Source organism: Poecilia formosa, unplaced genomic scaffold (genome assembly GCF_000485575.1).
Source record: "Poecilia formosa unplaced genomic scaffold, Poecilia_formosa-5.1.2 Scaffold16, whole genome shotgun sequence".
Taxonomy (NCBI): Eukaryota; Metazoa; Chordata; class Actinopteri; order Cyprinodontiformes; family Poeciliidae; genus Poecilia; species Poecilia formosa.
Window position 1 is genome coordinate 2,661,565 of NW_006799955.1, and position 17,218 is coordinate 2,678,782.

A 17,218-nucleotide genomic window follows, 5' to 3' on the forward strand; every position below is an offset into this window, starting at 1 on the left:
AATCCAAAATAATCTAACTTTATTTCCAAAATACATAAAACTCGACAATCAGTTCTGCATGTTACAAAAGTTACCAGCCACCCCCCCTCCCAAAAAAAATAAATTGTCACGGTTGCAAAATAAAACGATTTAATTTCTTTCTTGGCAGCGTTCACTTCCTGATGAGGACGATTTTTTATTCACCCCTTCCAAAAGGTGCATGGGAGGCTCTGGAGCAGGAGAAAAGGAAGAGCATTTGAACAAATTGCGCCTGTGTTTACTGGCAGCATTCACACCACATAATAGAGCATTATCTGCCCGTTTTTGAATACGGTGATTCACATCCTTTGGTCAAGCTGTTTTTTTTCTTCACTGAAAAATTGCTTTAACTTAAAAAAAGAGAAGAAAAGACGAATCGCATCAGAGCAGGTCACTTTTACATTGCGTCATTATCTCCGAGCATTTTAACAAGCTTCTATGTGCGTGCTTGTTGACAAGTCAATTGCAAGCATCTATAGTTTGAAAAAAAAAACTATAGTAATAACACGGCGTCCTCGTCGTTGAGCTCGTTTAATTGGATGTGCAATTAGGCTGGAAATGCATGTTAAGTGCATGCAGCGCATGGACCTTTGCAGGATGCAGAATTTAAATTCCTGCCTTTAAAGAATTTTGCAACAAGCGCTGATAAGACAAGCTGTCGTTGTTAATTAACCTCTCACCTGCACTCCCAGACAAGTGCGCAGGAGGAAACGCGTGCGTCAAAGCAAAAAAAAAAAAAAAAAAAGATCAACACGTATGCAACCTGGAAGGTAATAAAAAAAATGTAAAGTTAATCCATTAAGATGTGTGTCTCCAAATCTGATTTGGATTGGCATGCGGTTTTACGCCTTCCGCTCTCATGGGAGCGCTCAGCTGCAGGCCCACTCCAAACTTCATCCATCCCCCCACTTATAAATTCTTCAACTCCGACTTATCAAATTAATAGAATAAATAATAGCCTCTGAGAGCAGCTGATTCCCCCCCCCCACCCCCCAACCAGCAGCATGGCATGCATGACACATATCACTGGCAGCAACCAGCCTGTTTGGATAAAGTAATCCCCAAGTTAAACCAAAACAAATTTTAAATGCTGTATTGGCCATGATCTAAATATCGAAAATAAGGATGGAAGCTCAGAGCAGTGCCGCCAAACGCTTTTAATAAAATGAGCGAAACGCTTACCTCCTGGAGATCTGAAGCGCGAACTCCATTCTGCCATCAAAAAGAGAGGGGACATTGCGCCCTTCGTGTGAGAATGCGTAAAAATAAACTGCGTGCATTTAAAAAAAAATTAGATCAAATCGCGCCTTTGGGTGACAGTCTGAGGCAAGAGGCTGCACGGCACATGATTGACGGCGGGGTTTTTGGTGTTTCTCTCTGCGGTCGTGCTTCTCATTGGTTGACAACGAACCCCCGACCAAGAATGCGGCCACGAGATTGGCTGCGCGTCCTCTCCAGCTGTACTTCAAAGAACACGCTCGCTACAACTAGGTAGTGTCGGGGTAGCTGCGAGCCAAGAGAGAGAAACAAACCCGTGTGACCCGAGTCACAACGCGGTGAAATCTCAATCACATTGGAGTCATACAGCCTCGATACCGCGGACACTCTCGGCGCTGCACAGAGCCCGGATATGGCTACGTCTATACTCGGGGTGAGTCTGACTTCAGTCGCCTAAAAAAAAAAAAGTTGTTTTCTTTCGCAAAAACTGAAAAACTTTGTTGTTGATGTTTTTTGTTTGTTTTTTTTCCATGTTTGCGTTTGTTGTCACTTGTAAATATATATTTTTGCTTGCAAAAAAATATATATTTTTGCTTCAGTTTTTTTTTGTAGAGAATCACAAATTAAAAGTTTTATAAAAGAGGAAAAGTGTCCACAATGTAGCACTTTTAACTTTAAAGCAAACTTGGACAGATTGCAGATATATCAGCCTTTTATTTGACCACTTTCTGCAGATTCTTATAATTAAAGTTTTGCAACCATCAGTATGAAAACTATGTGGCGGTTTTGATATTTTACTTGTGTTTAGAAAACGTATTAAAACTGCTCTGTGTTGCTCACATGACTGGAACATATATGTCTGTGCCAATAAATGATCTGTGCCATGTCTTAGAAATATAATTACTTCATAAATACTCCATATTTAGCTCCTCACGGTATTTGCTGGTGCTTGTTTTTAAAGAGAAGCTTTGTTCTGTGTGCCCTCAGGAAGAGCCACGGTTTGGAACTACACCCCTCGCAATGCTGGCTGCAACCTGCAACAAAATCGGCAACACCAGTCCTCTGACAACTTTGCCAGACTCCAGTGCTTTTTCCAAAGGCGGATTTCACCCGTGGAAAAGGTCCTCCTCCAGCTGCAACCTGGGCTCCAGCCTCCCCGGTTTCACGGTGGCGACGAGCCGAGCCTCAACTGGACTGACGCCGACCAGCGGCGCGGGCAACAGCGCCTTCTGCTTAGCCTCCACCTCGCCGACTTCCTCCGCGTTTTCCACCGAATACAGCGGTCTGTTCTCCAACTCTGCCGGCGTCACGACGCAGGACTCCGGCCAGTCCGCCTTCATCTCCAAAGTGCACACGTCGGCGGAGACGCTGTACCCGCGGGTGGGGATGGCGCACCCATACGAGTCGTGGTACAAGTCCGGCTTCCACTCCACCATCTCCGGCGACGTCGCCAACGGCGCATCCTCGTGGTGGGACGTCCACAGCAACCCCGGGTCGTGGCTGGACGTGCAGAACCCCGCCGGCACACTCCAGACCTCGCTGCACTCTGGGACGCCCCAGGCCATCCACTCACAGCTCAGCGGCTACAACCCGGACTTCTCCTCGCTGACGCACTCGGCGTTCAGCTCCACCGGGATCAGCCCGTCCGCGTCTCACCTGCTGTCCACCAGTCAGCACCTGTTAACGCAGGACGGCTTCAAGACAGTCATTCCCACTTACACGGACGCTTCCGCCGCCAACGCCATGATTTCAGGCGGCACGTCAGGAATAAGTAGCTCATCCCGGTCCTCCAGGCGGTACTCCGGCAGAGCGACGTGTGACTGTCCGAACTGCCAGGAGGCCGAGCGGCTGGGGCCCGCCGGGGCCAGCCTGCGGAGGAAGGGACTGCACAGCTGCCACATCCCGGGCTGCGGTAAAGTCTATGGGAAAACATCCCACCTGAAGGCGCACTTGCGGTGGCACACCGGCGAGCGGCCTTTTGTGTGCAACTGGCTTTTCTGCGGCAAAAGGTTCACTCGGTCCGACGAACTTCAGAGACACCTGCGCACTCACACCGGCGAAAAAAGGTTCGCCTGTCCGGTGTGCAACAAGCGCTTCATGCGCAGTGACCATTTGAGCAAGCACATCAAAACGCACACGGCGGGCGGAGGGGGCAAAAAGGGCAGCGACAGTGACACCGACACCAGTAACCTGGAGACCCCGAGGTCCGAATCCCCAGAACTTATTTTAGAGGGGGTGAACCCCAGAATTACAGTTAAGGATCCGTCTCCTCACGACGAACCGTGAGGTTTAATTCTCCAAAACAAACAACAGACAGCAGCTTATTAAATAAACTGCACAATGAAAACGGGTCCAATTTCACAGACTTTTGAAAAAAACAAACAAAAAAAAAAGAGGGGGGTGGGGGAAATATTTCCAAAATCAACTGCAAAATTTAAAAAATATATATATTCTTCTCTGGCGTGATGAGTATGTCATTCGTAAATTCATCCTAAAGAAAACTTTAATTTACTGTAGGAATATTTGGGAGGGGGGAAAAAATGAAAAGGATGTTGATGAGAAAATGCTGCGCCAAACCCTGTTGAACTTTGCTTGGACAGTGTTGTATATTGACGACTTCAAAAAATAACAAACAAAAAAAAAAATCAAGTGTGTTATTTTTCATGTAAATGTTATAGGCTCTGATTGTTTTCTTCGTGTTGGTATCCTGGAAATCAGGGAGTTTTGCTTTTCGACGCACTTTTGTGGATATGTATGTAACACAGCTTTTCAAAACTTCTGTTTATCATTTTTTTTATTCTTTGGCAAAAAAAAAATTATCTATATATAAATGTTTACCTGTATAAAGTCACACGTATAAAACCTTCATTTATCGTAATTAAAACATGTTTAAAACATGCCGTGTGATGTAGAGTTTATATTTATTTGTCAGGATTTAATGTAGAGAAAAATGTTACATATATATATATATATATATATATATATATATATATATATATATATATATATATATATATATAATGTAACCCCTAAAACACCTTTTGCTTCCATGGTTTCCCCTATGGAATAAATTAATGTTTAATGCCCCGGAAAAGACATTTCATGCCCAAATGAAAATCTTGTTAAATGGTATTAATTATGACTTGGAGCACGTCGCAGCCCCATGTGTCTTGTATTTGCGGTTAGGGGATTCGTGTCTTATCAAATATCTAATTAATCTCCGAGACATCTATTGTTCACTTTCACTTTATCGGGGGGCTCCGCTGACAAAAGTCCCCGGATTTTTATTCTAATTGTCCAAATTAACTGCTTTAATTTGCATAGCAAATATTATATAAAAAAAGAAAATATGGACTTTTTTTTCGCAGGAAAACACGGATATAACGGGAAGAGCGTTATTTCTTTTTCTGGCGAGGGAAAGAAGGGGGCAAAAAGTCAAATGCAAATGTTGAATTTTAAATGCTTTCTGCGCGCCGCAGTCAAATGGTCCCTGTGTGTTATTTGAATATCAGTGGCCCCGCACTGAAAAGGTTCAAGGATGCTCTCTGACTTCTTTGTGCTTACCCAGTGCAGCGTCCGACTCCCAAAGAAAAAGAGAGAGAGGGAGAGACGGGGAATAATTACAGCATGAATCCGGGACTGGGAATACATCATGGAAGAGCATCTCACCCAGACAAGGCTCCATTTTTACCCCCCATAAGTAGGATGTTAAATTGAGCAGAAGGCAATAGGGAGGGAAATTATTTTCATTTCCTTTTGTGCAACTGCGTTTTTTAAAAGGAAGCGGCCAGATTGTAAAACTATGACATTAGCCATTCAATTTGTTCTTAGCAAAAATACATAAAAAAAACAAAAGAAAAAACTCAAAAGAAAAAATGTATGATTTTGTTGATTCAATTGGCCGACTTAGCAAAATATCAAAATTATTTTACAATTGACACAATTTTTTTTTGCTAATAGCTCGATTATTTAACATATTTAAAAATGCAGCAAAAAATTGCACAAAGTGTATTTATAAAATTACTTTGTGACCTGCAGAAAATATTTAAAACCAGCGATTTTCTTAATGTATTTTTTAATGCTAAAAAAATACATTAAACATTTGGTTTGAGAGGGAAAATAATTGGACCAGTTAAATTTTAAACACACAAAGCGTCACATTTCACCTGTATTCAGTAGCTAAGACTTTTTAATATATAAAAAATAATTTTGTTTTACATTAAATATTACATTGTTTAGATAGTTTTATCAATTTGTTTTATTAATCTTTCATATTTTTTCTGTTATTTATATATATTCCTTTGAACGCAAATAAGAGAAAAATCAGAATCATTCCACGTTAAATGTATCATTTATTTGAAAGGAATTAACAGGCTTCTATGCTGCATTGATGCGTAAAAGAAAAAAAAAAAAACGACCACAGATGGAGAATAAATCACAGAAAGTTGTTTTTCATGAAGACTGTTGATAAATATTAAATTCAATTCCACGAACAAAATTGTTTCCAATGATAAACAGTTTATACATCTCTAATAAAATCACGGCTGAGAGCGCACCGAGGCGCTTGTTGACATTTTCTGTTCACTGCTTCCCCCTAGTGGAGATAAACTAGACTAACGCGCAGTTTGTGCACAAAAAAGATTCCAAGATCCTACAGGATTTCCAACTCTTATCGATCATGTAAAACAACACAAAAACGAAAACATGCTTGCATTTTCTTGCATTAAAATTATAAAGAGAACATTTTAGATTAAAAAAAATTAATATTTTCTTTTTATCCTCTCCCTGCTTCTCTCTCTCCTATCCCTACTCCTGCTCCTAGTTCTTCCCCGAACTTCTCTTTCTTCTCTCCTCTCTCTGCTTCTGCTCCTCCTATCAGCTGTTCTGCCTTTGTTTCCGTCTGTGCTTCTTCTGCTCCTCTCACCATCTCCACTGTGACGTCTGTCTTTATCCCGGTCCTCCCTGCCTCTCTCGCGGCTTCTACTTCTGTCCAATCCAGCCGTAGAGCTGCTGACTTCCTGCCTGCCTCTGCTGTTGTTCCTCCTTCTCTCTTGACCTCCCTCCAGCTTGATCTTGTTCTCGGGGCTGCGATTGCGACTCCTGCTCCTTCCCCTTTCTGTCCTTCTTTGTCTATAATCTCCAGAGTCCTCTTTAGCCCTCCTCTGTCCAGTGTGGGGGCTCTGTGACCTGCTTCTGTGAGAGGAGGGCTTTCTCTGACTCTTGACTCTTCGCTCGCTCTCTGAGCTGTTATCCCGACGGGAATCTTCTTTCTTGTTCTTCTTCTTCTTTTGGCCCTTGGACTTGCTGTGGCCGTCTGAATCGGAGTCGCTGTCACTGCTGCTGCTGCTGTTGGAGGAGTCGCTCGAGCTGTCGCTGCTATCCTGCTTTTTCTTGTGCTTCCTTTTGCTTTTCTTCTTTTGTTTTTTGCCCTTCTTCTTCTTGGCCTTCTTTTTGTCCAACCGGTCAAGTTTTCTGTAAAATGCGGTGGGGAAAAAACCCCCAAAAAACAATTATTTAAAATTTTCTACTTTAAATGAATGACCACAAAATTTACTAAATGTTTACAGCAGATGGAAAAACATAATAAAGTCAGAATCTCTTTACAAAAAAGCCCCCAATAAGATTTAATACGTCTTTATTACACAAACTTATTAATGATTGGATTTTTTTTTTGTGATCCAAAAACGTGATTGTGTATTTTATCAATATGAGGGTTTCTGATATACTTTCTCAGATAAATTTAAAACAAAGAGGTTAGCAAAAAAAAAAAAAAAAAAAGAAAATGTTGAATTTGTTGTTACCTGAGCAGTTTCTGTTTCTGCTTGGTGGTTAATGATTTCAGAAACTCCACCTCTGGATCATCTTCTTCATCGCTGGCAACATATTCCTTATAAAGCATAAACATTTAAATTATTGCCACAGGGAGAATATTAGTTTGCACATTCAGATGCATATAACATTTTCCGTAGGGACTAAATAAATTTTTTTAAAACAGATATTTCATCAGTTTTATCTGAGTCTAATAACAACCAACATGTGAAGGCATCATCAGATCTTGCACTTTATAAGAAATCCCACAAACTTTTATGCATTTGTAGGTATTTTAGATGTTGGAGCAACACACGCCAAGTGAACAATTGTTCAGCAGAGGAAAACATGTCCACTAAGCTTTAGGGATATCTTCCTACTAGGTGCACAAACATAGAGACTGCTCTCCACATGGCTTGTGGCAATGCAGAGATGGTTTTATTTTAATAATGAATGTTTGGTCACTAAGAGGCACCCAGTTCCCCACCTGAGCTGTGGATCCATGCAGCTCCTCCAGTGTTAGCATCAACTTCTAGGCTGCCTCTCTGATTAAAGCTCTTATGGCCCGGCTGGACAGTTCAGATGACAACCAGTCGTTACGGTTTCAGATGACAACTGGGCAGTACTCTGTAATTGTTTTAAACCACAACTACGCTTTGAACTCCTTCACATCTTCCTCCCTGACCCGTCTGCTGTGTACCTTGGTTTTCATGATGCCATCTGTTCACTAATGTTCACTAACAAGCTTCAGGGCTTCATGGAGCAGCTGAGCAGGTCGTCTACGTTTAGGGTGTACGACTATACAACTCTCGAAAACATTAAGAGACTACTACACTGAAAACCATTGAAAATCTCCTGGTTATTCCTCCAAATGTTGATTTCCAAACTCTTCCTGAGTTAAAACATTAGTATTATTTCTAAATGAATGCAAAATTGTTTTCTTTGCATTATTTGTGGTCTGAAAGCACTGCATCTTTTTTGTTATTTTGACCATTTCTCATTTTTTTGCAAAAAGATACAACATTTTTTGCTTGGAATTTCAGAGAGATGTTGTCATTAGTTCATGGAATAAAAGAACAATGTTGATTTTGCTCAAACGTATACCTATAAAACGTAAAATCAGAGAAACTGAATTTTGCAGTGGTCTCTTATTTTTTATTTTTTCCAAAGCTGTATATATGCGTGTTTGTATATCGTCTTGTGCACACCGAGGTGACAGTGAGACAATTACCTGTGCTGGATCACAAACAGTAGAACTCCTATCAAGGACACATTTCTTCAGGGCAAAGCCACTGTTCCGCATCTCAGCCATTAACTCGGAGGGGTGCATCGACGGGCCTGTTGGCACAAATCACAGCCTCAGAGTCCTATTGATGTGGGAAGGCATACAGTCCGCTATCTCCACAGTGGGAATTTCAGAGGCGGCTTTGTTAACAAAATGGGACATCAAATCAACTCACTCCACTTCCGGCTGAGCAAATCATACAATATCATTCTCTGCCAAAGCAGCAGTTAAGGGAATCAGAATACACAATAATTACATTTTTTTCTTCTCCCGGCACAGGAGGGGGACCATTACGGCACTCCACCATCAGCCCCACTGACTGGACTCTCCCAGGGTAAACATTATTACTTTACAACTCAATTCGCTGATTGCAGAACTCAGAATCAGCTCAGGGCAGGGAAGCGGGAGCTGAAGCTGAGGAGGAAAGTGCAGCAAGAAGCCAGACAGATAAAAGCTCCTGCAGAATGAAAGAGCTAGGCCATGTGCAGGCTCCTCAACCTCACCGACACAAGGCACGCTGCAGAAACATGTCAGCAGACCTCATGCTTCATCATTCATAACTCACCCATACGGTAACATAAACTCAAACCTACTTGTTTGAAGCTTGCATTGGGCTGAGTTACGATAAAAATAACAATGTTGTAGGAGGATATTTAAACCTGCATTACCTGCTGTTTCGTCTGTGGCCACTGAGCTGGCGTTGATCCCCGACAGTCCGAACAGCGGGCACTCTCTGTCCGTGTTCACATGGCCCCACTTGTGACACTTGATGCACCTCACGTTGCGCACCTTGAGAAACAGAGCAATCCTGTTTAGTTTATTTACAGAGCAACAAACATCATTTCAAGACACTTTACAAGAAAAACATTTTAAATTTACATGAAAAATGTCTAAATTTGAATCAAAATACAGACAAATCTTACAGCCAGAATTATGTACAGACAATTAGTTTCTAATTATAGCACAAAAAGAAATCGCTGAAGTTTAATATAACTATCTGAATACTGAAGATGTAGGTAATATAATCTAAAAACAAGAACGAGCTCAGTAGTTGTTTCAAATCATGCTCTTAAAACCAGAGGGTTTGTCAAAATTACTTAACTCTCTCCAATAATACAAGCAGAGATGCACAACCAGGCTTTCCCACTAAAATACTGGTTCCCAGATTTCAGCTTTAACTGATTCTACTTTTTTTTTGTAGGACTATAAAATATTTAACAAGAAAAACATGCTACAGGTTCCCTAATGAAGCGCAGTACCTTTTAACCCAACCCACAATGAAAGAATTCATGGACTTATACATTGAAGCATAAATCCATGATATTTGCTGAAGACATTAAATGCATGAAAATATACGTCATTTTTCGACTGGGGAGAGTTTGGAAGCATTTAATGTTTTGTTTTTGTGTTTTTGTGTATTAGACATGTTGACCAAGCAATCAATGGAAAACTGGCTAAATCCAATCTCTGCCCAGTTAACTGGTGCATCACCAAAAAACAAACAAAAAAAAAAATTGCTCTCGGCATTATTTCATCACTCTGTGTCAACATGGTAACTTTATGAAAGGAAATGTTGCATTTAAATGCTCAATCGGTTTCGAATGTAAATGGACAAAGGAAAAGAAAGACCAAACTCAATGTTTGTAGCGGTTTCCTTAGAATACGTTTTAAGGACGTTTCCATGACTTTGAGGCAAACGCTGATCATGTGTATGTGTCGTAACCTGTCCACTGTTGGTACTAAACTTGATGATTTTATTCCCCTGGAAAAATAAAAGTTAAGCAAACGTGGTAATGAAGCAGAGTGCTGTGTTTGACAAGCTTTTCAAGCTTGTCAAACCAAGCTTGCCAAACCAAGCTCTCCTACTCTTAGATATCTAGCATATCTAGTTATGCTAGATAACTAGATATCTAGCATAACTAGATATCTAGTTATCTAGCATAACTAGATATTAGCAGATATCTAGTTATGCTAAAAGGCTGTAAAAATAAATTGCCGTTCCAGCATTCTTGGAACTCCATTCCTTTTTAGCTTGAATATTTATTCTGCGCTCTGCTCCAATTCTACTGAACTTGTAGACTCAATTACCTTCAGGTCTTTCTTGGCTTTAGTTCTGACAGGGATTTTCTCCTCCTCTATAGATATATTTATATATAGTTTCTCAACTTTAGAACCGTTGCGTCTTTGTGCCGTTACGCTTATTTCAGTGATGATCTAATCAATCTGGCAACATTTTAAAGCTGAAGAGTTCTCCATGGTTGCCTTGGACTACCATTGTAAAAGAAAATACTCAAAAATGAAATATCCAAACAGAAAACTTCTACTTTTTTTTTGTCTGTAAATGGATCAACAAACCAAATATTCAGCTGAGGTTAGTAGAAATTAGATAAAGGTTTTAGTTGCCTGCTAATGGTGTAATCCTTTCATTTTCTGTTAGTCTGTTTTTACGTGTCTAAACAAAACTATTCTCTCTATCAAGGAAACCGAGGCACATTTTTGTCCTTTTAAAGTCAAGGTTTGTTACATTTAACTGCATGACTAAAGTGGTTTTGCATGTTATTTGTTCAAGTGGGAATCACGTGTCAGTGTGTCCATGCTCGTTAAAGAAGGAACTTGTTATCTGGCTTTTCATGTGTGATTTTAATGGCATTTCTTATTTAATGGAAATAAAACCGCAATCGCAAAATTGTGTTTTTTCGACATTACCAAAATATCGGAAAAGTTTTGCGCACATTTCTAACAGGGCTGTAGTGATACAATAATCTCATGATATGATATGATACATGATATGATATATATTGCGATATTCAGCGATACAATTCAATACACTTTTGCGATTTTCTGAAAACCTTTAGAGGGACACAGTGATTTTGGTGACATTTTGTGACTGTTATAGAGTTTAATTGAATTAATTTAACTGAAAACTGATTAAAAGCACCAACTACACAATACCTGGCTCTGGTTGGACATGGACACAGACTTAAAGTCGACAGCTGGACAAAATGAATCAAAGAAGTGGTGAGAAAACATGTTTCTTTTAGTTGAAACAGTACAAACTGTAGCTTACATGCATTTGTAAAGTAAATAAAGTGCACTAAGTACCCTGCTTTGAATAGTTTGATGGCTTTTTTAACCTTGACACTTAAAAAAGGTCAAGGTTCTTTAAGGCTAAGTCATCACTCTAAGCCTGATGACTTAGAGTGAAGTCATCAGGCTTCACTCTAAACCTGATGACCTAATCACTCTCCCGGCAAAGCAAGCAGTGAGTGAGCAACATCGTTGGATGTTACGATACTTGCGGATGAATATCGAATTTTTTCTAGGAAAGAAAATATCAATATATATCGCAAAATTGATATTATTACACAGCCCTAATTTCTAATGGAAATGCAGCTGGTATGACTTCAGTTTAAGCTCTCCGTGAGACTAATGTGTAAACTTTTCTAACGTCGTTGTCGGCAGACAGTGATGATAAACACAGTGGGACAATGATGCAAGGCCTTGGACTTTTATTGTGCACATGTTTGGGTGGAATGTGTTTGCCCCACCTCTGTTGTGACATTATCAGTTCGCTGATTACAGAAGTTTAGAGTTAATTTTAAAATGAGAAAATCTGTTTAAAATAATCATCTCTTACCTGGATACCGAATGGCTGATCTCTAATATTCATGTCATCTTTCGCATACCTAAGAGATAACAAAACAACAAGTGATCATACAAAAACAACAGATTGAAATTCTGACTACAAATGTTACAAACCACCACTTACTTCTCTCGAGGAGCCACCTTCTGCCATTCAAATTTGCACTCTTCTTCTCCTTCCTAGGAAGCAAACTCTTTTGGTATTAATGTTTCTTCAGTGGTTGCTACTACTCACATGATTTTACAATCTAAACTATAAAATAATGTTTTAATCTGCAAGACATTTGAATTTCTCCTAAAATTCAATTTTAGAGGAAATTTAGCACATGGCTTGTTTTAAGCTATATCCTGTTCAAAAATGTGACACCATGTTTATGATACTTATTTGTAAGTGATAAGAACATTGAGATAAGAGATGTATTAAAACATGGGTATTTACTTAAATACAAAAACAATGATTTACTTTCTTTTTGAGAAATATATAAAGTTGAAGCCTCAATTTTTATTTAATTTTATTTAATTTACCTCTTTCTTTTCCTCTTCAGGTCAGAAGCAAGTTTTGGAGAATTAAAGAAAGAAAAACAAATATTAAACACACAAAGTCTTCACCTTAACAAGAAGTTGAAATGCAGCGATAATATTTTGAAGAGCTGCCCTGAGCAAGAGATAATTTACCTTTGGATGCTCCAGGAGGAGCTTCGTACATAAAATTGAGTCCATTTTTAACACGATCGTCTCCCATCAACAACCTGCAGGTTAAAAGAAAAAAAAAAAAAAAGACATTGCACTTCTTTTTAAGGACTCATAGTTAAGGTGCACAATGTATGAAGTTGGAGGAGTCCTTGAGAGAGATTTGTTTCAAAAGGCCAACACTAACCTGTTATTGTATGTGTCCTGTTCTTTTAAATACGCCTGCATAAGGTCTTCCTGCTTCCTCTTCTCGAATGTTAGTTTCTGTTCGGCCATCCATACCTAAAAAGACAGGAGTATTCATAGCAGATTTTCTATTTCTCCATACATATAACGTTAAAAAACTCAAAAACATAAATTACTCTTAAGACCAAAACAGTGCTAAAAATATTGAAGATGTACTCATCAATAATCTTTATTACAATTACTGCGTTTTAAGAATAAAATAAACAAGTTCATGGCATTAATTAAGAAAAGCATTTGAAGCATGAAATGTGTTTTGTTGGTACTACTAATTGGTTGTTTATTAAACACATGAAGTCTTTAAAAATTAGACTTTTCATATTTTAGAAAGTGTATATTTGGACATTATTTTAGAAAATAATATCTAAATGTTCAAATGAAGATATGAAACTTAAATAGATAACATCTTTATATTATTTAAGGGTTGAATAATTTTCAATTTAATAGAACAAACTGCTGTTATGATGCAAATCTTTCAAAAATTGACTCGTCAGTTAAAACATTAAATTTAATCTGCTAAACTATTCCTAAAACCAAGACCACAATCAACACACCTCAGCAGCTGATGTGTATTTCCTGATATTTTGTGATTAGTGAAATGTTAGCTTTTGTTTCTGATCGTAAGTAGCACGTCTATAGCTAAATGGCTAAGCTAAAGCTCTTTAGCCTCAACTATGCTAACGTTTACGGTGACTTAACTCTTACCTTTTTAATATTCGACTTCGAAGCAGGATGAAAATCCTTTTTACACATAAAATTAGCAAACGACTTCCCCATGGTAGCTGTTAAGCACTGTAAGAAGACAGTAAGCTGTTGCGTTACGTTGAGCTAAAGTAGCCACTGGTAGCTTAGCTTCCCTTCCCTTGTAAATAAAACCCAATGAGCGAGATGAAGTTGGTTTCATGTTGGTATAAATAAGGTCACGTGTAAAACTCGTCATCAAACGCACACCACCAGTTTTATGTTATATTATGATAATTATTCATATGAAGTTTGTCTTTCCATTATACACACCACATAATAATTACTATTTAATGGCACATTTCCTTTTCGTTTGTTTTAGTCAAATGTTGTTATTGAGTCCATTTTTGAGTGCATAATTATTAGGGATGATTATTAAATCATGGTTAATGATTGTATTCTAATATATTATCATTATGCATTCTTATTCTAATATTTAATTTTACTCCGAATAAGACAGAAGATAAGGAGAAGTAAGTTTCTTTTTACTACGAATCTAAACCTAACTTCATCTTTTTGTCACGTGACAGACCTGTTTCCGTATCAGTGGATTGACTGCTGAAATCCTGCAGGCGAGCAAGAATAGAAACCGATACTGACAGCTGCCAGACGACTCCTCAGGTAGTATGGTCTTCTTATATACCCGTTTAAAAGTACATCGTTGCTTTGCCGTGTACAAGTGGCTGCATTTGTTGGGATTGTCATAAAGTAAGGGGTTGACAAACTTTCCTACTTTCTCCTACCTACTAGTCTGTGGTTGAAATGTTTCCATCCTCCTGTGACACCTTTGTGGCTCTGCCTCCTTCCTCTGAGGGACAGCGCATCATTTTTGGGAAAAACTCGGACAGACCCTGCGATGAGGTCCAAGAGGTTGTGCATTTCCCTGCCAGAGACTATGGTCCAGAGGAGAAGGTTGAGGTAGGTGTCACATTGATTTAGTTGCTCATGACTTCTCCTCGCTAAGTATGAAACTTCATAACTTTTTAAAATCTCCCTTTCTTTTTGTGGAAAAAGTGCACATACATACAGATCGAGCAGGTTGCCCACACCTATGCAGTTGTGCTGAGCAAGCCAGCATGGCTGTGGGGGGCTGAGATGGGTGCAAATGAGCATCAAGTGTGCATTGGGAATGAGGCAGTGTGGGGCAGAGAGAGCGCTGATGGAGAGGAGGCTCTGCTTGGAATGGACCTTGTCAGGTAAAAATGCCACGCAGGCATGTTAATAACCCATACAGATGAAGGAAAAAATGAATTATAATTTTGTTTTTTTTCCTTTTTTACAAAAGAAAATCTGTGGTGTTCATTTCTATTCAGTCTACTCTGAGTCTTTAAAGTATTTTATGAATTGATCTGTACTGGCATTTACAGCTATCTGACAAATCGGAAAAATAAAATTGACCACTATTACAATACCATCGGCATCTTATTCCACGTGTTCTAATGATTTCTGATCAAGTTTGTGAAATAAAAGGAAAAAGTGATTTGTGATTCTTCAATTTTGCAGACTTGGTCTTGAGCGAGCTGACACGGCTGAGAAAGCTGTTGATGTTATCGCTGCGTTGTTGGAGAAGTACGGTCAGGGAGGCTCATGCATGGAAGATCAGAGTGAGTTCACCTACCACAACAGCTTCCTTATCTCAGACCGAAAGGAAGCGTGGGTACTGGAAACATCCGGGAAGTACTGGGCAGCAGAGAGAGTGGAAGGTAATCAGAAAACTGCAATTGGAAATAAAGAAAATGTTTAGTTTGCATCCCAACAGATGTGCCACACTTTTAGTCATAATCATTCACAACGTCTTGCAAAGGTTATCAGACCCCTTAAGAATGTTCTAATTTTTTATGTTACAATCACAAATCCCAATGTAGTTTTGTTAAGATTTTCTTTATTATTGGGTTGGTCTCTTCAATAAAATCCTGTCAGAATAAAGTTTGTGATTGTGACATGAAAAAAGTGTTGCAAAAAAATGAAAAAACTGCAAAACCTGAATTTATCTAAAAAAAAAATCACTATTTTTTTCTAGGAGTACAGTGTTACGTTACCAAATCAGTAATATATTAAATGTATTTTCAGCCGTTCAAATGTCTGAACCCTTATCTAGGTCCAGCTTTGACACGTTGCTTCAGTTACTGGTGAATCTCATAATTTCACGGCTTGTTTCCAGAGGGATATCGGAACATCTCCAACCAGTATGGAATAACAACGAAGATAGACAAGGAGCATCCAGGAATGAGGGTATACGCTCAGAGCAAAGGATGGTGGGACGGGAAGTCAGAGTTCAACTTTGCCACGGTCTACTCCTTTCTGACGACAGCCAGGATAGAGTCTGCTGGGACTCGGTACTGCGAGGGGAAGAGCTTGTTGGAAAAGAGAAACGGTTGGTTTTGTTAGACTCTCTGCAGAAAGAATTTTGGAAACGTTGACAGAGGCTTCATGGTTGTATTTTTTTTTTATCTCAAGGCCACATTACTGCAGAGGCAATGATGGATATCCTGCGAGATAAAGACAGTGGCATCAACATGGAGGGCATGTTCATGACAACAGGAAGCATGGTGTCTGTGGTACCCACGAATTCGGCTCTGCCAGGAGTTCACTACTTCACAGGAACTCCAGATCCAGAGAGGTGCTTCGGTTGCAAGCCTTTCAGTTCATGAGCAACAACTGCAGGTACAGAAGATTTATAACGTTCTGTCTTTGTTCAACAGGTCTGTTTTCAAACCATTCGTGTTTGTGAAAAACGCACGTGAGTTGAAGGAGACGTCCTCCCCCAGCTTTGGTCCAGATGATCCCGTGAAGAAGAAACCCCGCTTCCAGAGCAAACCAGACCGCAAACATCCGTTGTTTGTGAAGCACGAGGTTATCGCCGCCATCATTGAATCTTACAAGGTTTGTCACTCTAAAAGCCACAAAATGCTCTTACCTGATCGTTTATCGTAGAGAGGTTTAGTGTTAATGTATTCTTTTATTTTTTTTTTAGGAAAGAGGACAGAAAATCACAGAAAATCTGAGGCAACTTGAGAAAGAGGCAATGAAAAAGATGGAGAATATTCTCGCAGTGGGTGTGCAACAACCTGATGACTATGTGAACCTGTTCTCCGAGTGTGTCCAGGAGGAGCTGAGTGTTTACAGCAAAACTTAAAGAGCTGCGTGAGATAAAAAAAATGCAGCAGTGCATTTCCTAATGTGCTGCTTGGAGCCAGATTTAATTACCAACGTGCATATAGGATGAACCAGTATATAACTGAACTTAATAAAATCATTGCACAGAACTGCACATGAATCCAACATCATGATATTGTTACTTTTACATTGATTGTAAAAGTATAGAAAAAAAACCTTTATGTATATTTAATTTATATTATAGTTAAACAGATGTGCAGCATTTGGCAGAACACACTACAAATTTCATTGGAGGTTTATTAAAGAAGGATTTATTCAAAACTTGCAACAAAATTAATAAAACAAACTTTAAAAAAAAGACAATTCATCTCTTTATTTGAAATAATTAAAATAGCAGCATTAAACTTTATTTAACAAGATTTATGTGTTAGGTTAGTCAAGATGAGCATTTTCAAG

General features: G+C 39.2%; 3 protein-coding genes across 3 annotated transcripts; 2 read left to right on the top strand and 1 right to left on the bottom strand.

Annotated features, from left to right (window-relative positions):
* The first annotated feature begins 1,215 nt into the window (after window positions 1-1,215).
* On the top strand, window positions 1,216-4,133 carry sp9 (sp9 transcription factor). The gene is made up of 2 exons (XM_007546487.2): window positions 1,216-1,669; window positions 2,224-4,133. Exons 1-2 carry the CDS (start codon window positions 1,649-1,651, stop codon window positions 3,520-3,522), a joined length of 1,320 nt encoding a protein of 439 aa, XP_007546549.1. The 5' UTR covers window positions 1,216-1,648; the 3' UTR covers window positions 3,523-4,133.
* Window positions 4,134-5,568: 1,435 nt separating this feature from the next.
* On the bottom strand, window positions 5,569-13,807 carry cirsr (corepressor of RBPJ and splicing regulator). The gene is made up of 10 exons (XM_007546488.2): window positions 13,610-13,807; window positions 12,849-12,943; window positions 12,647-12,720; window positions 12,497-12,510; window positions 12,099-12,151; window positions 11,967-12,015; window positions 8,998-9,118; window positions 8,276-8,382; window positions 7,038-7,123; window positions 5,569-6,708 (listed from the first exon to the last, which is right to left on the bottom strand). The coding sequence occupies exons 1-10, from the start codon at window positions 13,679-13,681 to the stop codon at window positions 5,997-5,999; spliced, it is 1,383 nt and encodes a 460-aa protein (XP_007546550.1). The 5' UTR covers window positions 13,682-13,807; the 3' UTR covers window positions 5,569-5,996.
* A 348-nt stretch (window positions 13,808-14,155) lies between these two features.
* scrn3 (secernin 3) lies at window positions 14,156-16,915 on the top strand. The gene is made up of 8 exons (XM_007546489.2): window positions 14,156-14,266; window positions 14,396-14,563; window positions 14,660-14,841; window positions 15,149-15,348; window positions 15,807-16,019; window positions 16,103-16,265; window positions 16,348-16,528; window positions 16,620-16,915. Exons 2-8 carry the CDS (start codon window positions 14,408-14,410, stop codon window positions 16,779-16,781), a joined length of 1,257 nt encoding a protein of 418 aa, XP_007546551.1. The 5' UTR covers window positions 14,156-14,266; window positions 14,396-14,407; the 3' UTR covers window positions 16,782-16,915.
* Window positions 16,916-17,218: the final 303 nt, after the last annotated feature.